Source organism: Aythya ferina (assembly GCF_964211825.1).
Source record: "Aythya ferina genome assembly, chromosome: 7".
Classification (NCBI taxonomy): Eukaryota; Metazoa; Chordata; class Aves; order Anseriformes; family Anatidae; genus Aythya; species Aythya ferina.
Window position 1 is genome coordinate 29814646 of NC_140302.1, and position 23531 is coordinate 29838176.

At 34.5% G+C, this 23531-nt stretch overlaps 1 protein-coding gene across 15 annotated transcripts in view; it reads left to right on the forward strand.

Annotated features, from left to right (window-relative positions):
• ATRNL1 (attractin like 1) overlaps positions 1 to 23531 on the forward strand; it is a 493132-nt gene that overhangs the window by 166438 nt on the left and 303163 nt on the right. For all 15 annotated transcript variants that reach the window (XR_014694966.1, XR_014694967.1, XR_014694968.1 and 12 more), the window contains one exon: positions 15842 to 15894. Coding sequence is in view for 12 of the 15 variants with exons in the window: in XM_084525843.1 (XP_084381969.1) it covers positions 15842 to 15894 (53 nt within the window). In the remaining 3 variants the exon portion in view is untranslated. The remainder of the gene's footprint in view (positions 1 to 15841; positions 15895 to 23531) is intronic.

A 23531-nucleotide genomic window follows, 5' to 3' on the forward strand; every position in this document is an offset into this window, starting at 1 on the left:
CTGCAGAGCCTTCCTACCCTCAAGCAGATCGACACACGCACCTAACTTGGTGTCATCTGCGAACTTACTGAGGGTGCACTCAATGCCCTCATCCAGATCATCAATGAAGATATCTTCATCGATGGCCCCAGTGGCCCCAGCACCGAGCCCTGGGGAACACCACTAGTGACTGGCATCCAACTGGATTTGACTCCATTCACCACGACTCTTTGGGCCCGGCTATCCAGCCAGTTTCTAACCAACTAAGTTGAAATAAACATCTTTTTTTAATCAATTCTTCATTAAACTAGTAAAAGTATCTAGGTAGCAATGGGAAAAGAAAATACTAGTGCTCAGCTACCTATAAGCTATCAGTAGCATATAGCTAAGTTTGAAATTAAAATAGTGCCTCTTAATGATGGATGATATGGATTGCTTATCACTCAACTTGCCCCAGATACAATGTCCTATTTTTATTTTTGAATCCATTCTCAAAATCTTACAAATAAGTAAAAGATATGAAGCTATATTGCCACAAAAACTTTATTGATAAGTTTATCTATCAGCTTTGGCTTCTGATATTTCTTGGTTTTATTCACCGAGAAAGAGGAAGCAAAACTGGTTTTCATACATCAATAAAGAGATGCTAGATAGGTTAATGGTGACACATCTCCTGGTGATGGAAAGATTGCTTTTCTTCTCTATTGGTCTCTAACAGAAATAATACACATCTTCCTACTGCTGTTTTTGTTTTCCCTTTTACTCAATTGTATATCTTTACATATAGATGAAAATTTAGCTGCAATAGTTATTTTCTGGTGGTGAAGTTAAAACATTTTTCTTCAATTTGTTGCCAGTTATTAGTTTTAAATTGCTTCAGTAGTTGTTGAGTGTGTTAAAAAGAAATTTTCACATAAGGGATTAAAATTATGCATGGATAGAACTAAGAAATATATTTTGGTATTAAGACAGGTGTGAGAAATGTATTTCTTTTCAATTTCTCCCCCCCATCCCCCCATGAATCTACTGATATTTATATAGACTAAGCACATCAATTACACAGTGTTAAATCATGCTTAAAGAGTCCTCAACTTGGGAAGCCTTCCAGTTGCAACAAACTTACATTTGTCTATAGTTGCATATGCAGACATCTGTAAGTCATACAGGCTTTCTTATGTATTGCATCTGTTGCACCTCAATTGTACATATGCAGTTGCTGTAGAAGAGGCTGTATTCTCATGCTTCCCTGTGGCCCAAATTGCAGACAGTGCTTGAAAAGCTTTAATGCATTAATGATGGGCTAACTGAAATAACATGATCTTTTCGTTCTGTTATGAAGATGAGTACAGCATGAAACATTTTAAAGAGTAGCTTAGAAAACAGTAGATATTTGAATTGTAATTTAACTCACTGGAAAATTAACATAAAGAAAAAATGGGGGACTATTAAAACCATGTTGTTTCAGAATGGAAAGGGATTGAAGTACTCTTCTGTAGCTGATTAGTGAAATCTGATGCAATTACCTATGTTGTTCTTCATTGCTGCAGATTTGTCTGTTTAAGAAGAATATTTGTTTCTGTCATGTTTAAAAGTCTGTAGATAGACTAGCTGAGATAATGAATTCAAGTCGACCATGTGTAAGCACATGATTTTATCTTTGCCTTAAAATAAATAGTATTACCAAAAAGTATCTGTAATATTTTGTCTTTTGTAATATAACCTATCAAAATATGACACCAAAAGCAAGTTCTCCAAGTATTTTTTGGAAACAATAAATGACAGAGCAACAACAAATAGCATAGGACCAATCCTATCTTTCAGCAGCTGAAAGATAATAATGTCTTAATATTAGAAATGGTCACTTAGTCTTTTCATCTTTTGTACTGAAGAATCAACTTTAGAATGTGTAAAATATAAATTAAGCTTCATAACCTTTGCATGCTTTCAGCTTGGTATTATTTGGTGGCTGAGTTGGGGGAGAAAAAAAAAAGTGCTGTTCTTTATCAAGCTTACTAGATAATGGGGCTGGGAAGCTTGATTACAAAGGCATAAAGCAGTCAAAGAGCCCTGATGATATCCTAAACTTCAACAGTGAAGCCTGAGTGGATTATTAGATTATCACTTCAGAAGGATTGATTTACAGCTCTAGCTCTCCAGCTCCATCTATTATTTTTATATTATGAGAAAAGGAATTTTTTTCCAGGAATTTAAAAAAAGAACAAAGTACCAAAAGTCAAAGTAAATACTTCACCTGGAAAAGCAATTTTAAATAGTGACAAGAGTCTGTTTTAAAATCAAAGCAAATTTATAATCGCATGAAAATCTGACCTTCCACATCCACTGTTACACAGAGTTAGGATAAATTGGGTAATACTAAATTAAAGTAGGAGGCCAAATAGAGAGCAGTGGGATTACCAGACATGTCCGAAGGGGCTCACTGTTCCAGAAGAAAAGTTGTTGGGCTGCTCACAAAGTGTCAAGAACTACAGGGTAAAGGGACAGTTAGAGATGCTGAAAGAGATTTAATAAATCAGATTTCATGAAGAAGGTTTATCCCCAAAAAAATTTGGCTTGGGAGTGATTTCTTATGAGATCCAGAAGGAGATGGCAGCAATTACTTCTTAACAGATGCTTCAAAATGACTCTCTAATCCTGTTCTTGTTTAGGTCATTTAATCCTTTCTTGTAGTTTTAGTTTAATCACAGATTTGGGCCATGATCCAGATAAACATTTAAGAACAGAATAAGGCCTTGTTACTCAAATTTAAGTGGGAGTGTTTCCCTGATTTGGTGCGCATCAGCAACCACATGGTTTCCTTGTGCTTTCTCCTGGTCCTGGGACACTGACTGTAAATCATAACATGCAGAATGGCAGCAACATTTTCACAAAAGTGGTTCACAAAGTTCCTCCAAGCCTCTCTTGATATTTTCTTATCCATTCATTTTCCTTCCCTTTATTATTATTTATTGTTTTCTCAAGTAGGTAAACAAAGTTTTCTGAGGTAAGGCAAAGTTGCAGGTGACAAATGATGACTGTAAAAAAAAAAAAAAAAAAAAAAGTTTAATCTGTCCTTCACATTAAAGGGAAATATCTCCTTTTCTGTATTTATGAATAAAAGAGGCAACAGTACATCTAAACAGCTGAACAACATTACTGCTATTCAGTGACATCCATGCAAAAATAAAATACTTCTGAGATATAGAAGTGGGAATTGTATGAATCAATTCTTTGGGGAGATAATCATTGTTTCTTATTTTATTTTTAGAAAATGAATTTATTGTTGAGTATTAAACATAAGTAAGGATTTTTTTCAACTTTTTTGTTGACATTTATAAAATGTCATTTTATAAAATGACATTAATAAAATCAAATGCATATTCCAACCCTGCTTTTAGGGTAGTAAAATTATAACATTTCATTAAATTTTTTCTTAATGCTCCTGTCTTTTTGTTTTTGAATTCCATGTAACCTCTGCTATACAATCAGCTTGTTGCTTTTTGTTCTTGCTTTTTTTGGAAAATAGTTGCTTTTTTTTTTGTGCAACAGTTACCTAAATGATGTAAGAAATGGTTTAAGGTTTACCCTTTGAAAGTTTTGATTAAAATTTTCTCTGTGCTCAGCTCTATCTGCCTGTTTTTCATCATCTACTTCAAGTGTTTCTTTGCAGTTAAATTTATGCTAACATTGTGGGTCATTCTGAGACTTCCTTAGCTATTGTGCAACAAGGTGTTGATATCTTTAATTGAAAGATCTGATTCAGTATATAATCTACACCTGTCCTCACCTTTTACCTTTGACACTTAATTTCTGTAACCTAGGGTTCTCTCTTGTCATTATTATTTTTGTATCATCTGAAACCTTCTGCAACACAGATATCATTTGAAAACTGACCTTAAATTACAGTGAAAATTTGGCAAGGAGTAGGTCTTCTACTGGGAAAAAAAGACTGAAAGAGTGACTAATGTTGGTTTATACACTTTAAAAAAAAAAAAAAAAAAAAAAAGTGTTAGATGTTCAAATTAAATTATTCCAAATGAATGCAGGCCTAGAAGCAGATAAAAAAAGCATTGAATAGTACTACCCCGCTATTAGTCTAATACATTCTATTAACACGCAGTCATAAAACCCACCAAGCAACATATTACACGAGTCTTTTCTGTAAATCCGAGTCATAGCTAGAAGTCACGAAAATTCCATAATGTAATACAAAATTACACTTTCCAGAATCCAAGACTTATTATCTAAATTTCCTTCTACTATGTCTGTAGAACATTTCTTTTTTTAATGGACCGTACCTCTTACTTATCAACTTGAGTGAAAAAAAGTTTCCTGTTTGGAGGAAAATAGTTTTTCAAAATGTCATAGAAACCATGGAGATTGGGAACAATAGCACTTTTTGTTTTTAAAATGAAATATTTCATTACATTTTTTTTGTATATTTCTTATGAATATTTTATGTGAATTTGACATTTTGTCTTCTGTGTGTGCTTGTTCTTCTTAGTAGTATACTCTTCATCAGAAGATTATTTCAAGTAGTGAATCCAAGATGGCTTACAAAATATTCTGCCATTTTCAAAATGATTTGTTTTTTAGGAGCTTCTCCAAGGCCACTTTTGAAGTAAAATTCTGTAATAAGAGTGTTTTCGTTTACATTTCCTTTAAAAATATCCAGGGGAGGATGGGGGGAGAGTGAGAGAAAGAAGATGGAAGGATTAAAATTGTAGTACAGAAGATGCCTTTTTAAGCTTGTCTCATGATGGTGACTTGAGAATTTTAAAATTTGATCCAACGTTGAAATGTTTGCTATAATACATCAGAATGCTCTGCAAACATTAAATAATCATAGAGTGTATTCTCTGGAATTTTTCCAGTCTGATCTTGCCAAAACAGCATCCCCCTCAGAGTATATTTCTCCACTGCTCTATCAGGTTATTTTTCTCTTCTATTTATGGAAAATGTGATAAATACTTTGTTTCTCTGACGTGATAGACCATTTCAGTCATCAGAATTGTTTCAAGTGATGTTCAAATATTTTGCATTTCTGATTTGTGTGTAATATTGCAAATAATAACATTAAAGGTTAGACTAGATAATCTGAGAGGTCTTTTCCAACTTTAATGATTCTATGATTACTTTTGTATAAACTGGAAACGAACTGAAAACAGGAAGAATATATATGTTTGTATATTTCTGGCAAATATTGTAACTGAAACTTTTTTTTTCCTAGGTACTGATTTTGAGCTTATCTCTCAGGGAAAAAAAAATCTGAATATTTCATAATATTAAAACCATTGGCCATATTATTGGACTGAGGCAGTTTATTATTCTTTGACTTAAGCAAAATGACTTGGGACGAATTTTCATGCTGGCATGCAGAACAAATTTAATTCAAACTGAGATGAAAGGCGGTTAATGTAATTGTAGCCTATTATCCTATGCAGGCTTGAGTTAAGAAGCAAACCCAACAGACAGTCAGAAAATGATGGATAGAAAATAGAAATGCTCAAGGCTGGTGAAATAGAGATTTGTGAAGGGATTAGGCCTTAACTGTTCCCACACAATCTCTGCATCAGTAATATACCAACTCTACTGTATGTTTGGATTACCAAACAGGATTTTTGGATGCCTCTTGGGTTGTATTTATTTGCCTCTGACGTCAAGAAAAGGTCCCTGTTTGAGTAAATTTCAGTACTCTGTAATCCTGATTTTTCCCCCCCCTTTAATCTACCGCATTCATCAGTTCCAGGGATGCACTAAAGCATTTTGTTAGAGCAGTTCTCCCTCCCTGCCCCCCTTTTTAATTTCCTATCGTACAGAGGCAAGTGGTTGGTCATATAACTAGTTAATCTTAGATCATAAGAGTGGTATTTTTACTAAGGTATTTATTTAGAACATAATAAATCATAAACAGCTATCAAATTTTTCATCTGTGGAAGTGTTTTGTTTAGCCTGGCCCTATGGAAGTTACATGTTTCAGCTGTCCAGGCTGTTGGCTTAGGACTGTATTATGGCAGTTTAAGTAGGCAGATTTTATTTGTCAACAGCCATTAGAAAGGTACAAAGTTTTGGAATACTTTGAAGCATGTTAATTATAAAAATATTTGGATAGGAAATTTGTGACAAACAGGAAGTAAAGAAAGCACCTTATTTTCTGTACAATACCTGATCGTTCCTACTGAAATATACACATCTCAGGTAATTCTAGCCATAGAATAGCCATTTTTCTTAAACATCTATTGTGGTGTTTGCAAAACATGGGAGATGACTTACTAGTCATAAATCCAACCACAGCTGCTCTCCTATAGCCTCTCAGCTGCTCTCCTATAGCCTCTTTGTGGAGGGACTGAATCTTTGAGATGCAGCTTAGGAGGATAAAATTGCTCTGTGAGAAGTCTCTTTATCTTCTCACTTACTCCCAGCTAGGGTGCAAGAATTTTCTCATCCATTGCAAGTTAGTCACCAGAGCTCTTGTTGTAGCTAACGCTTTTCTTTCCTTCTCATTCTGTCATTGTTTAGGGTGAGATTTTGTGCCCAATTGTTTTGAAAATTGCTTTATTATGTGAATTGCCATTTGGAAAGTAATTTGGATTACTTACAGATCCAAAGACTTTGTTCTTCACTGTACTTGTACAGGAGAAAGCATTGCTGTTCATGGTAGTTCTCTGCAGCCTGCCCATCAAAAAAAAAAAAAACAAACAGATTTGAACTATGTTCAAGACTGACAAACAAGGATTCCTGTTATAAAATACTTTGCAGTAACCTGCCATGAGTCTATAATATGATTTTTAGTCAACAGTTCTTTCCTTTTTACAGCTTTTTATTTTAACTTTTCTTCTTAAAGGGAAGATAGCATTTTTTAGTAGAGATAAACAAGACTGGAAGTATTGGAAGATATACTGTTTTTGTTGCAACATAGACAATAACATTTATTTCCGCTTATTTGGCACTTCATAAAGGAGTATCAGTGTCATCTCTGCACCAGGAAATTTACAAGATTCTGGACTATAATGGGCTAATGGAGATCAGGGCTCTTCATAGGAAGGGGACCAGAGAAAAGTGAACATGTGTTTTGATCTTCATACTTTCTCCAACCACCAATACTCTTCTGTGTGTTCTATTCTTAATAGATGTTTCTGTATCTCTTGGATTGGTATCTTTTTTTTTAATAAAGTCAAATAAAAGATGGTGCAGGGCAGATGGGGTTGATATCTTAGATATTAAAAAGGACTTGGAAGGAAGACAGACGTAGTTATGGTAGAACAATAGTAGGCATAAGACATGAATTTCATGGACTTTACCATGTATGGAGTGGGGGAGTAAAGGAAAAGTGTCAATAAGATTAATATTAGGCAGGAAAATAATTTGTCAAAACAACATGTGGGATGCACTTATAGATATTGAAATAGTCCGAAGGACAACAATGTGTGGTTTTAAAGGCTAGAAGAACAAGAAGCAGCTAGGAGTTTGGAAACTGCCATACTTGGTTTTAAATGATCATCCTTATGTGGATCACTCACAATGTTTCTGATGTCTCATAATTCGATTTTGTTCAAGGAGGAGATACAAGAAGGAAACAAGTATGATAAGTATAATTAATTATGAACATACTTATGGAATAACTTGAATTGAATAATAAATCAGAAACTCCATAGTCACCTAGGAACACTGAAAGTATGATTTGAAAACATCATTTAACAAACCGAGTTTTGGCCTCCTAACAGGAAGAATGATAGCTTCCTAGTTGCACTGTATAATACACATAAATTGTTGTTACAGGTAGAGAAATAACTTGGATAATATCACCATTTTCTAAAATTTGATATAGTATAGAATCATAGAATATTTCAAGTTGGAAGGGGCACACAAGGATCATTGAACCAATTCCTTATATAAAAAGCATTTGGGCATGCATGAGCAGCCACTCTCCACTTGAAATTGGCAATGCTCTTTACTTCTTAATCATCATTATTGTCTTGGGCAGTTTTTGAAAAGTATTAATTGCCATATTGAGATAAATTGTAGGCTTACATGACAAGAAAATGTTCAAAGTTACCTTATATGAAGTGGAAATAGAGAAAGTAACTTGCATCTCTAGATGTCTTCTAGAGATTATAGTGTATATAAAGCATCATCAAGTACATATTTTTTTATTACCCAAAAGAAATCAAAAATCTTTAAAGCAATCTACTGAATGAAGAAGGCATTCAGTACCTCAGCCTTTTCCCTTGTCCTGTGTGACCATTTCTATGTAATCAAACAATCTGTTCCTATACCTGTTTCTTCAAATACAAGGGAATATAGATTCCTGTAGTGCAAAGTGGGTTTGGGACAGACTAAAAAGCCATGGTATCAAAAAGCCATGGGAAATCAAAAGACTTTCACCCATTGAGTAGTTGCAAGTGTAGTCTCTGAGATTAGTCATTGCAGGGGAGAGTAGTTTTAATAGGTAATGCTATAGAATTGCATAGTTTTAATAGTTCAAATTTGCTGACATCTGAAGATGGAAAACCTTGCAAGAGCCTCTTCTCATGTCTTGTTTCAAAAATCTTTTTTTTTTTCCTTAGCTTTCTTTCCCTTTAGTAATTATTCAAATGTGCATTTGTGAGAGGTGTTTTAGAAAAAAAAAACAAAACATTTTAGGATGAGAATTTTCTCTTAACTCTTTTAAAATGCAGAAGAAGAAATGTACAAGTTCTCTTGTTCTCTACTTTGAAAGAACATTTTCTGATAGGAGGGAGGTCTGCTCTTCCAAATTCACCCTTTTACATACATAAAAATTTTTGTGCATTGCTGCCACGTGGACATTTTTAGAGAAGAGTGCCAGTAGCATAAGATAAGGCCATGGACATGAGGTTTTCTGGTTCAGAGTAAGTAGTAACAAATCACTGGCCTTATGACATCCATTTTGTTTCTAATTCATAAAGGTTAACTAAACTATTATATTTCATCCAGGTAGTTCTAAATGATGACTGTAGTTCACATAATCCCTGTACAGGGGAAGAGATGTAAATACAATCTAGAATTTGTTAGTAAATAATATTTGATCTCATAAACAAATCACTTAATTATGTTAATTACATTTAATTAATTCTTATATGATAAGTTTATCACCTGTTTTAAAGTTTGTTTTCTCCTGTAGTGCAATGCTTTTTATGATTGAAATATTATTACTTCAAGAAATATACAAAAACCTTGTAACACTATTTATTTTTGATCTTCCAGAGAAAATGGATTTGAGTACAATGAAGGAAATTTGGAAGTGGAAAATCTGCTTATGAAGCTAGAATATATATATTTTTTTTCTCCTGGTGAGATCAGCCTAGATTAAATATATATATTACTGGCCTAGGCCTTTTTTTCATGATTTATATGAAGAAGAGACAAATTAATCTATAGAAAAAAACATTGTTTCAAGACATCATTATATGCACTTGCAAGAAGAAACAAATAAATCTTTTTCCCATATTATTAAAAAATCCTAACTGGAAACATAAATCCTCTTACCTTTTACCCTTTTAGGTTATCATTATCATAAGAGGTAGATAGATAGTTCTTTATATCTAAAGCACAAAGGTTGCTTATGACTGAAGGATTTTGGCACTGAGAGTAGTGAAAGTGTCCAATTTTTGCATTAGAACCAAAGATATTTTATTGTAATCAAAAAATTGAGGGAACTATTCACATGCTTCTGTATTAATGAAAAGCATTTGGACAACATATTGCAACGTGAATACAGGCAAGGACTATACTTAAGGTTAAGTCCCCATAAATGCAAATATATCCCTTTTATAGATTATTAAGTTGTGTGTTTCACTACAGCAAATTAAAGATAGGATAAAAATACAGTAATGTTGATTAAACAAGCCTGTTCTCTGAAAATGACAAAGCACATATTAATTTGACGTACCTTTTTCAGTAAATACATCATCAAAATTCAATGATTATATTCAAATCTGAACACTTTAGTGGAAGAATAACACTGCTTCTGAATCTTGTAAATGTATTTGAACTTCCAATACATGAAACAGGTCGTTTTCTGATGTAGCAAAGCTCTGCTGGCTGTTGGATCACTCACATTCACTGACCAAGTCTAACCGTTGCAGACCTAGGAAGTTTCACGGTTGAAAGATGTGGCTATTCCTTGGTGGTTTTGTATAAAAACTATTGAAACCAAGCAGGCCTATCTCAAGATCTGGGAATTTTGTTCTCTTGTAAAAATGTGAATCAGGACTGCAAGTATCATTCGCTCACTGTTCTGGACTGGTTAATATCCCAAGACCAGTATCTGCTGTTGTTGGTGCTTTCATTCAGGGATCACCAATCCTGAGCCGATAATAGCTAGTTTCTATGGCATTGCTACCAAAGTGCTATGAAGTACAGTCAATGACAGCTAGTGGCTTTAAGTATGTGATTTAAGTACAGTAATATGTAGTAGTATGTTGTAATGTTTCATAGTCTGGCTATGATGCCATATGTCAAAGTATGTGGTTAGAGTAATCTATGTTCAGTTTTACAAACGGTGCAGAACTTTTGGTTATGAGGTGTGCCAAGTAACCAAATTGTTATGTTGAATAGTATTTCACTATACAATAAATAAATAAATATATATATATATATATTTCACAGTGTTATACCATTGTGGCGTTGGGAATATAGAATAAAAACAGATTGTTCTCAACATCAGGAGCTGGGACAAGTACATCAGAAACAGGACTCCTGCATGCAGGACAGTAGGAACAAGACCAGTGGCTAGACAGGTGGCAGAAAGAGAAATAAAAGCTAGGACATGGCAGAACACTAGAGCAGATGATGAACAGTAGTCCTAGAGGACATTGTGGCCCTCTGAAAGCTGGAGCCACTGGTCAGGGCTCCAGCCCTGGAAGAGCTTGCTAGGACCATTAGTCTTTATTTTTCAGCAACTTGTTCCAGTTGCAGTGCTGAGAACCCAGGAAAAATCAGTCCAAGACCTGTCTACGACTAGCTGAAGGTCAGAAATATGATGGCTCTTCCCGGGATTCTGTAGAATTCTGTGTCAATTTTCACTGAGTTATGAGTTATGGGTTGTCATAGTAGAGTTGCCTATATCTAGGCCAAAACAGGATCCAGCAAACCCAGTAGGCTCATCTGACACATTTTTGTCTTCCCTGACAGTTTGCTTTACAAACAAATGCAGCTAGAGACTGCAGTACTCAGGTTGCTCCTTCCATTCCCCCTTTCCTTTTTGCTTCATTTTGAATTGAAAGGAAAGGCTTAGCAATTAGTTGGGGCAGCAGAACTGCAGAAAATCCTACTTTCATGATCAAAGATTAAATGAATTGTTCTAATTGTTATAAGAAGGTTTCCAGATGATCACATCTTCAGTCTAGATCGCATCTAGGTTGGTGTGATCTATTGGTAGATCACATCTACCAATATAACATATTATTTATCTAGTACGTAAGGTACTGTAAAGCACTTGATTAAGGGAGATACCAGTAAGCACAATAAAAATAGACGTTATATATTTGCAATTTATTTAGCTTTCTTAAAAAATGTTGATATAGTGTGCAAAATCAAACACATTACTAAGCTTGAACGCAGGATCATTTGTAAATGTATTCTTACAAAAAAACCTTTCATCCGTTAACATAAATTAAAATCTGTGAGTTTTAATGTACACATGTTCTTGGAGACATTTATGGTATTTGAAAAGAATATCAAAAAGTTATGAACAAATGCATAAACAGTTAACTTTGCCAATACATTACCAATTTAATGTTGATTTCTGTTTCAAACTCCCAGGAAGTACTGGGAGTGGAGAAGAAAGGGGTCCAGTTTTGAAAGGATAATTGAGGGAGAGGTTGGAGGATAAGTGTTTATGGCAGGCCATGAGAAGGTCAGTGAGCTCAATGAATACCTTCATACTGGAACAAACCACAGAACTTGTATCTAACCTGGTAGGAGCCTTCCTCCATTTGTCCTTGTAAATGGGAGCTTGTGTCTCTGGAGGCGTGCTAGAGTGGAACTGCTCATTCATTATTACCACTTAAAGCAAATGACCATAGCCCTGTGGCACATAAAACAGCCAGCATAATTCCCAGTTCACAGATATGAGGCATATATTATGCTTCAGATACAGTCAAATCTGTAACTATCTATTGGAAAATGTACAAAAATTTCTACAATGAAGGAAGCTTATAAAGAAAAAAATCAGCAAATAGAAAATGTTGTAATTGGAACCGTAATTAGTGACTAATGCAAAGCAATGCATGTGCTTAATGAAGCAGGGTAGGACTTAAAGACAAAGCTAAATTTAGTCAAAACCTACTGTATATACTCACATGAATGATTTTAAATGTATTCCTAAATCTATTAGTTTCATCTTTTTACTGTAGTGAAAACTAAGTGTTTTCATAGTACCTTTTGAATAGTACTCATTTGAATTAAAGCTGACTTCCTTAATTAGCAAGAACTTCACCTCACACTACTGCTAATATATATAATGAACGTGTTTTGCACGAGGGGACAGAGGGAGAGTGTTAGAGAGGTGATGCAAGTATTTTTTTTTTTCTTTTCCCTGTATTTCAAAAAGGAGAGACAACAAATAGCATAATAAAGTACATGTTTTAATAAGATAGAAAAAGAGGGAATACAAATAGTAAATTTACATCCCTTCAGATGCTGAGAACTCCTGGTTCAGGCAGCATTGGATGATCTCTGGATGCATTTTCCTTGGCATGCTGCACAGATCCTGCCCATGGAGAGGTTCCTTCTGCCTCTCATACTGTGTACACCTGCTCATGCTTACGTGCAGGCTCCACAAGACAGTTGACCAGGCATGGCTTGCCTGAGATCACTAACTCCTTAAGTACAGTGACTTTTGCAACACACCCAATACAGAAAGTACAATATATATGATAGTATATCAAAAGACTTCATTGTGGTGTAATTCATTTTTTATTTATGCCTATTTTATCATTTCATCTTGGCTAGCCATTTGCCATTTTGCCCGTAAGATTCTTGAAGGTCACTTCTAAAATTGACAGGAAATTAATAATTATTGGTGTTTAAATATTTGTTTACATTGATTTACATTTACATTACATTAGATTGTTTGAATATATGTTTACATTGCAAAAATGTTGCATACTTAACAATTCTCATATTAAGCATTCTTTTGTGTGTTTGAGTAGTGAAACCTGTGGTTGATTTTCGTGGATTTTTTGTATTCTCTGGTGGTTGTTTTGTTTTGTTTTCTGTAATGTAAATAGAAAGATTGTGTGATGCTGGAAATCCTTGGGCTTGTCATGTTATTAGAAAGGTTGCTGAGTGGTGAAGGGAAGCTGTATGGAAATAGCTTTATTTTCTATAGACATTTTCAAGAAAAAGGGGAAAAAAAAAAAAGTCCCATTCTGGGAGCAAATTAAGCTTCTTTCAGATCCTGGGACAAGTTAGAACAAGGGAGTGTTGTGGTCAGCAAGTGCTCATAGCAGTGTTTGTTTTTTGGTCCATGATGTTAATGTCCCATGATGGAATATTGCTACAGGTGGTCAGATACTGTTCTTCCATGTAATACATTATGTAGTGATATGATCAGCAAGCAGCAAGCTAAGATTTTTTTTCCCCCTTTTTTCAGACTCTGAATGCACAGTTGTTTATGTGATTTTATTGGTATTCTGGTGTAAAAAAACAACCAAACAACCAAAACAACAATACATATTCTGAATACTGGTTGTCTTGTAATATTCTACTTCTGCCTTTGAAGCAACTTGGAGGGGTAAAAAATAAATAACTTCCTTTTATAGTAATCTCTGTCATATCATTATAATTCGTTACATGACACACTGTCTTCTTTGTGTAAGATGGAAAAATCATGCATACAATGAAAGAAAAATATATTCTTTTAAAATCCTCATTAAAAAAGATCTTTTTCCCTTAATTATTTCTTTCAAAATTGCCAATCTAATGATACTTTCAGACAAATATTCAAATATTTTTACAAGGCTAGTCTGTTTAAAGAATTTAGTATTTTGTAATCTTTCAAAAAAGTTCATCAGGCAGACCCCATGCTACTACTTGAGATAGTTCTACCATCTCCTTTGTAAGTACGTGCAAGAGAGATTTCAGCATCAGCCCCTCTTTCCAAATTCTGTGGAAAGGAATGTAGGTTTCTTGTGAACAAGACCACAAGTTTTGTCCTACAATTAAAGCCTATGCCTTTTTGGTTTCTTGGAGTTTAGGGAAAAGGTTTTGTTCTATGCCAAAATAATGGTGGTGAATTTCTGTGTAGAAATTCCCTGCAAGGAGACCTCCTCTCTCTCTCACCAATGTGAGAATAGGAATGGGCAAGGACAGAGTCCAGAACATTGTCTTTTTTTCTGATTTTTTTTGTATGTGCTCTGTTTCATTTTTTAGTGCATTTTTTTTTTCTGTTTATTATTTTCTTTTTGATATTGTAACAAAGATTCAAGAAGGTTCTTGGTCTTTTTTTAAAAAAAAACTGTTAGTATGGTAACAAACACCAGTTAGAAAACTATTGTAGAGAGCAACAGAAAGGCAAATATTATTCTACAGTTTGCAACTGGTTAGCTGTTATGACATCTAAGTGAGAAAGTTTTTTAATATTACTCACAAATAACAAAAAAAAACAACAAAAATATCCTTGCAATTCGAGTTTCTCTAAGAGAGCAAAGTAATGAAAAAGTAGTCCAAGCTATTAACTGAGCCAGATTTCCTGTGGGAAAATATTTCTATGAAATTTAATACGCAGTGATAAGTTTTCTCTTTGTTTTATGAACCATTCTGTATATTTAATAGAAAATTATAATCTTGCTGGAGATTTCTGTGAAATAACCAAGAAAGCCAAGAGCAGGGTAATCATTTTGTATTAACGTATGTGGTGTTTTTAGTGAAATGTTATGTAACTCAGTTTGATCACTATGATATTCTGTAGGATATTCTGTGTCTCTGAATACAGCCATGTATCTTTATAAGAAAGATGTTTTTCCATTTCTTTTTATGTATATGTTTTGCAGCAGCACCAACCTGGACACAGTACACTGTGCCTAAATTTCGCCTGGTACCCTGTGCCTAGTCAATGACAAGAAGCAACTGCCTCTGAAATTCAGAGAGGCTGAGTAGCTGAGACACCTCTGTGCTTATGGTGCTACATACCCAGCTGCAATTTCTGGCCTCAGAAACAATTGCCATGGACTAGTTAGAGCCACGTAGCTTAGACCTAGGCTCTCTAGAGCAGTCTGCATAGCTTTGGAGCACATCTAGGTCCTCTGTAGTGCTGTGAAAATACAGTCATTATTTAATGCTTATGGGTATTTTGAAGGAATATTATGAGCATGTGTAGAAGGTGTCATTGTGCAAAGCCTGCTTTGGTAGTGTTTCAGGACTGCGTATGTTAGAAAGAGATGTATTTGGGAACAGCTTCTGAAGTGAACAATCTCTGACTCAGCTGTCTTCTCGGAGAAAGCCAGTGGAAAGATCAAAACCAGCCAGGGGATGAGCAATCCCCTGAGGCAGTACAGATAATTAGAGATCCCATGCTCAGCATCCCTGCCTGGCTCCCCTTTATTCATTAGTGGAGACATACCACCTGAGCTAAGTCCTACACTAGGCACCCATTTTAAGCATAACTGCAATGCCTTATTCAAGAGCAAAGTCACTCCGGGTTTCTTTTGAAAGGAGAGAGAGGTGGTTCCAGAAAGTAGCACACCCTGATTAAGTGCTATATCAAATACCTTTATTTCCTTGTGCTTGCACTGCTAGTAATCAAAGTCATGATATTTGGAATAAATATTTTAGCTGCATTTGTGTTAAAACTATGCTGTGTTTAATGGGAATGTTTGGTTTTGTCTTTTTCCCCCTGCAGCTGTGACTCTGAAAATAGGTATCTTGGAAATCCGCTTAGGGGAACATGTTACTGTGAGTACTTATATTTTTAATGTTTAGTGCTTAAATGCTGTTTACACATTGTGTGACAATTTCATTACCTCTGAAAAAATAAATATTTTTCTTGGGATTTTTTGAAGTTAGGGCATGTTGATAGTTTGAAAAGTAAAATGTCCCACTGGGCTTTTCTGGTTATTACTTTGTCCAAGAGAAAGCAAATTAAAGTATACAGAAAGTTGGATCCTTACTCTTAGGTTAGAAGCAGTGAACAAGCATTATATTTCTGTACATGAACAAAATGAACATATAATTGTGTCATTGTTTAAAAGACAGAATTTGTGATGGGAAAATGCAAATAGGCAAAGCAGAGCATTTCCTGGGGACAATGTGAATGGCTTAGCTGGTATGCCTCCCAGGGACATGATGCACAGCTGCTCTCCAGAGTATCATAAAATGGTAGAGCATGTGTGTTGTCTCCATGTTCTTTTAGTTGTAGAAGAGATGCCTCAGGCAAATTAACTTTTGAAGCATTACATTTCTGATAGTCTTAATGAAAGACCTGAAGGGATGGGAATGCTTATTACCCATGTGCAGAAATCCCTTCGAGAGCTGTACCAATTTTGCTGTGCCAATATCAATGTTAAATAAGTATTTTAATCATCATTAAAAAAATATGTGTTGCTGGAGAACACTGTTTTATCTCTTGTGACTTTTGCACATACTGGCTGAATGTTAGACGACTGGATCAATTTATCTATTATTTCTTAACACCATCTCTACCTCCAACCTAATTTTGCATAAAGATTTATCTCTGAATATATGTGTAGCATCCCTTTAGAAAGTTTTCTTTTAGAATCTTTTTAAGGCATCATTTGCCTAATAATTTTTTTTTTAAACTACTACTTCTATCTACGTTAAATGGTTTGCATCTACCAGATCTGTTTTACAGAACAAAATTGAAGTATACATTATTACAGATGTTGGCATATCCCTAGGCCTTATGCATTCCTCTTGTCAGTTATTTAAAATTTTTGCTTTTTTTAATCACAGACAAGTTCAAGTGTAACACTTCTAAATGGAATTTCATTTTAAAATATTTTATTTCCAATGTAGTGTCTTCATTATTGACAGTTTACATAAAGTAGACCTAATTGAAAATTCTCCTAAAACTGTTTTGAAGATGTTGTTAATAATAATAATAATAATAAAAATAATAAAAGTAAATCCACTTGTTGTTTGTCTCCATAATATATTTTTATTACTTCAAACAGAAATTTCAGTATTTATGGGATTAGATATTTGTTTTATAAATTGTATAAATTTGAAGATGGGTAATAAGCACATGAACAGTTTGTACAATGAAGAGAGTGCTATTGAGACTATTTTAGATGTGTGCATCAACATTTGTTTAGTCTTTTAGAAATAAATGCTATTAAATTTAAGAGATGGAAAAGAAATGACAGTAATGAGATTTGTAGACCTCAGGCACCTCCAAGAAAAACCTTATTTTGGCTATCATGTTGCAGGTTGGGTCTATAAATCATATCAGAGACAAATTGTACTATATTCAAGATAGCCTTTCACCTTTAGCTCACTACCATTATTTTTCTTCTGTCAGATTTCAAAATATTTTTAAGATCCTGTTGTTCTGGAATGATAAATCTTCTAATACTTTCAGTTATTTAAAATTTAATGTATAAACTTTTTTCAGGGTTATTTTATCTGGAGGTAAGAAGGAGCCTGAAGTAATTTAAAATAATGGAATTCAGTTTCTTACATTTAGTGGTTAATGCATCATAATGGGAAATAATTTTTTAATTTATGGATAACTGACTGACCTAGGATTTCAGTGACAATTGCTTATTGGCACCATACGTTACCTGCTAAATTATGTATTAAATACATGTGTCATAAAGTGATGCTTTGATTTCATATATGTAGAAGTATTTTAAGGTATGACTTTACCATGGACCGTAATTTGTCTAAGAAAATGTTTTGCTTTTGTAGAAGATACTCATTTGGATGATATTTTTCTAAGCTTATTTCACTTCTCTGTAGGAATTTTCTATTTAAATACCTCTACTGCCCTTTTTCTTCTCCTTGAAGTGAAGAACATTATTATTTTCTACATTATAGGAATACTTGTTGCTCAGGAGGAAGGAAAATACTGAAGAAAAACAAATTAACAGAAAATAGTGTAATCTTATTAGCAGCATAAATTTATGAGAAATGAAACTTCTAGACAAATTTGTTTCTACCTTTTAGTATCAAGATCAGTGAATGGTACTGAAATAGGAATACAGCTAAGAATTTGCTATAGTGGTTGGGATCTTCAGGAAAGTTTTTAGTCACATGCTTAAGTTTCACAGTCTTCAAAGTGGCTATGTTTTATGTGCTTAAATTTTACTTTACCAACTTGTGAAAATGCTATCCTGAATTGAAATGTTTTTCTGAGTCCAAACCTTAGAATTCAATCCTGAGTGTATGGCTAACTTTTGTATGTTATGGGATAACCTCAGTTTCTCTTAAAAGCAGGATTGAGAACACTTGTTCCCTTAGAGAAACTTCCTGCAACTTGTGATATTGTGAATACCTACTGCCCTGTACATAATTCAGCTGCTTCCATCTCTTGCTCTCTGCCTACTTTGCCTGGCTCTTGTGTAGTTCTGTCTTCCCTCTTGCCTGTCATTGCTGTCTTCAAGCCTAGGAAGGGGAATGTGACTGGTATTAATCTAGTATTACTGCCAGTAGGCTGTTTAACTTAGTAAGTAAAGTCTGAACTTAATAGTTAGCCAGTTGGATAGCACAGATTGTTTTAATTCCTTTCTTATTTGTTTCTTTCTAATAATGATGTAGGAGAGCAAGCAAAATATTACTGCTGTACATAGATAATGCTGAGATTGTAGAAGTTATCTGGGCACCAATGAGAACAAAGGAAAATTTACAGACAGATCTAGCATTATCAAAAAGAACAAGATTTATGTAGAAATGAGATTTAGATAGCAAGTTGAAGCACTGTAGAGGCTTAATCTAAATACAAATACTAAACAAAAAGATAAACAGAGCAGCAAAGTCACCAAATCCTATGGCTGACAGGAGCAGCTTATTAAACATCAGATTTCATTCTAATATGGCATTTCAAAATTTGGCAACACTGGACATAAGTAGTTTTCCTACTTTGTTTGAATTATCAAAACTTAATGAAAGTAGAGTAGGACATCCATAACAGGCAGAACCTTCAATGCTTATCCCGACTGTATGAAAATTGCAGTCCGTTGCTTCTATTAAAATTAATTTAATTCTTCATGACTTCTCTGCATGACTGAAAAAGCACAGCAGAGAAAACAAATGCTCAGAGTATGAGGACGAGAACAAACTTCACCCATAGATACAAGAATTAGAAAAGTGCTGAATGTATAATATAATGTATGAGTAGCTATATGTCTATTCTATTACCACGTTGTCAGTAGTGGCCAAATACGAATGTCTGGGGACATTCACTATACTTTTATTTGCTATACTCCTATAGCGAATGGGCAACCATATAGTGATCTCTACATCCTGCAATTTGCAGCTCAGGAAGTTCATAAGAGGAAGGATTTCCCAGGCCAGGAATATTTGGTATACCATTGTTTAGAAATATCAGAGAAAACCTTATCAAGGATTTCTTATAAATAATAAAAAGGAGAATATAAATACAAAAGAAAGAGTTTCATGAATTTAAAAGTCACAGTTCTGTTTTCCTTTGTGAGTATTCTTGTAGGTTGAGAACAGGTCTGCTTCTGTATTGTGCCTCTGTGTTTCTAGGAGGGAGGCTCTGTATCTCCAGGCCTTTCTATTAGAAGCCAATCTTTCTGTGCATGATCACAAGCTGATTCAATCCATATAAATGAATGCTGAGTGGAGGCCAGAGATGGTTGTTCAGCTGACTTATGCAAGTACACAAACCATAAATATAATATTTTGTCATGATGGATATGTATTTGTTGTTGTTGTTGTTCTTTGGTATCTGAGCTAGTGTGATGTATAACAGTGACACCTAGATAGCAAAGTGTGCATCCAAATTGGTGGATTAGTTCTTCGCATGTCAGCATTAGAAATATGCTGCTGTCAGAACCAGTGCTTCTGGGTGCAAAGAAACATGCAGCAAAACCAGATGGTTTTAGACTGATTGTGAAGAATTCCTGGGATGAATGCCACTTTTGTGATTTTGACCTGGGTTGTATTCAGACACAATGCTTTAAATCATAAATGGATAAATAATTAAACCAGTGCTCCAGAGAAAATGAGAGTTTAACTACATAATTCATGATATGTTAGATAGACGGTGGATTATAGGCTTGCTAACAATCACTAGTTTTGAAAGGATATTATACTCCTCTTTCAGAAAACCATATTGCTATGACTGAAAACTTTCCAAAATGTCTTTTATATGTACATTAGTTGGAGTGTCACAGTGCCAATGATACATTTGAAGCAAAAACTACAACTGTTTCTGATACTACCCTGTGCACAGGCATAAAAGCTTACAACAAATCAGTACTGTGAGTGTAAATTGCATTATTCACTGGCATGGTTGTTTGCCTGCATGGTTGTCAGAATTTCCAGATGTTACTTACCACTAGGTGTGCAGAAGCAATTCTTCTCTTCCTTTTGTCCATTCTGCTAAAGTTCTCCCCAGGAAGATTGTGAGCAGAAGCATTTTTTGTGGTTCAGGCAGTGCTACACTCCTGGAGCTGAGCTCCCAAGAGTTGCGTATGCCATTGACAATTCCTAGCTAAGATCATTTGAGTAGCCAGCCAAGAAAAAGTAGTTGAAAAATGTACACATATAATAACTTCAGGCTACTACTATCAGCAATGAAAAGTGGGAACTAGTAGCTTCTCCACTTGGTTCTGCAGATGGGTTGCTCTTTTGAAACAGGTAGCAGTGGTGGGTTACAGGGCAGGACACTTCATAGAGTATGAAACTCATACATTCAGCAATATACAAGTGTTGTTGCCTTTCGGTAAAATAACAGTAACCTAACAATTCTGATGAATCTGTTGTTTCATCTCTGGGCTAGGCAGATATTTTGTGATTCTATAACTCTAAACTCAAAGAAAAAGCAGTAGAAACTTGCATTTTGCATTCAGAGCTGCATTATGTATCCAGAGTAATACCATAATGTCTACTGCACTGAAGAGCAGTTTTTAGCTTTTGAGATTAGAACATGACCTTTGAGAAAGAGAATCCAGTAATGAATAGAGGTCAGGAGGGGATGGGTCACTTATGAAGAAAATTTAAAAAAGCAGTGAGCTAAATAATTCACGGATTTCTGTAAAATTAAAACCCATTTATGGATCTCTCTCTCTCTTTTTTTTCTTCTTTTTTTTTTTTTTCTTTCCCCCCCCTCTCCCCCCCCACATCTTCACCAGAATATTTGTCTTTGGAGATTTGTTGGGTTTTAAGCCTTTGAAAAAAGAGCAAGCAGTAATATCTATCCATAGAAGAGTCTGAAAGAATGTAAAAATTTCAACTATTTGCCTAACTTCATTGTGTTTTCCTCCACAGCTCTTTCTAATCTTCTTCTCAGCTCTGTGTTTTATGAAATGCCATTTGTGGAAGCCTTCACACAGTAAATCAGCCACCATTGCAAATATTCTGGGTTGAAGCATATAAAAAAGGAAGGTAGTAAGCCCATCTGCAGGAGCCTTAAGGTTCAGTTCTACTGCAGAGCCTTGGCACCACCGAGCTTTCCTTGTCAGCCTAGTGGAAGTGAAGGGAATAAATGGGAAGCCAGAGAAAACATTGTGGAGTTCTCACATGTTTATCACTAAAAAATCCAATGTAATAACTAGCAAGAAAACAATACTAATATATTTTATAAAAATTCTTTGGATACTTTAATTATTACTACTTCATTTTAGTTATATTTTACTTGAAGTACACTGTGGGAAAATATGATCATATGTGTGCTACTAAATATTTTGTAACAATTTTGGGGGGAGCAATCTGAATAATAGATTTAAGGCTATACTGTGCAATTCCATGCTCTCAGCAATAAAATAATTATAGTTTATAACACTATTCCTTGCTTCCTTGAGGTACATACAGAAAGGATAGCAATATGCAATTCTCTCGGTATACCAGCAACTTACCAAGATGAAGAATGATACTTTCATATCTGAAATTGGTGAGGAAGCATGAAGTGTGTATTCAGAGAAAGCTCTTAAGATAAAATCTGGTATCTGTGCAGGGAGTTGAGGAAGAAGAAGGGAATTTTGCTTCTGGCTGTAGAACCTTGTAAGGATTCTATTGCAGTCCTGGAGCTGCAGTAGCCCCATTACTGCTGATACCTCAGAGCTTAAAAAAGGGTAAAATAAAGAAAGGTGCTGTTCCTTACCATTATTCGTACTCTTTTATGAAATACAATTTTAATTTTGAATCTTTTAAGTGACATTGTTATGCAAAGTGAGTGGTACCTGAAACAAAAACAAACTCTTGTTTCTTATATCCCTTATATGTCTTCTCATATCCAAAATGATGACCTTGAGGTCTCTTCCAACCTAGAAAATTCTGTGATTCTGTGATTCTGTGATTTAAAATTCATGTCACTAGATAAAAAAAAAAAAAAAAAAACGAAGACAAATCTTAATTAGTTTTTGATATCTGGACTTTGGAGTAAAAGTGCTGGTATTCCTTTAGAGGTGTTTGTATTTTTCCTTTCTGACTTTTTGCTTGTTTATTTTTTGTAATACTGCTAACAAGAAAGATGCTTTGATACACAGAACAGATTTTAAAAGTAATTCATTGCAGCATTTTACCTCTAATTACTTTTTAGAAACTTCAGTTTGATAATGTCTCACACCAAAAGGGTAGCATAACACATCCTTATTTTTGCTGTCAATATACATTTCAGGCTCAGTCATTACTATTTGAATATGCTTCTTTTTCTTTATTTTTTTTTCTGACTATAATCAAAGTTCTAATATAGGACAATTTTCAACAGCAGCTATAAATTTATGTTATTTGTAATGTAATTTTAAAATAAGGAGGGGAAGAAACAAAACTGTTGAAAAAAATCTTTTTAAATACTATACCAAATTTTCTATGTGGTCAACCTGCTTTTCCATAATCTGGCACAATGAAGGGGTTGAAAACTAGGTCATTGTCTTCACAGAAGAGTTGATTGACAGCACAGACATAAGCAGCATCTGAAGAGAATTGTTCTAGGTGGGTGATAGATCTGGAATGACACTTAGCTCTGGTTGCTCTTAGTTTTTGAGTAGCTCTCACAGTCAATGAACACAATTATAAGATGGCTTTATGCTAGAGATACAAATAGGCCTGAGTAGCTGTTGAAACATGTAATGCAAGCTGTCAGCAAGAAGACAAAATGGGATTTTTAAGCAGTGTATGTGTATATATGCACATGCATGTACATGCATTCATGAACTTAGAGTATGATATCCTTTATTAAAAATTATAATAATAATAAAAAAAGCCTGAAATAAAACATCTTCTAGAGATGGCCATAAAGCACTAGATGGCAGACTTGCTATACATAGAAAATGATTAAACTCAAGAACATTCCAAGGAGAGTATTTTAGAAGATAAATAGCAAGTAGCACTTTTATTAAAACTGTTAACAGAGATTTTCCATGTATTTAAAAATTATGTTGAAACTT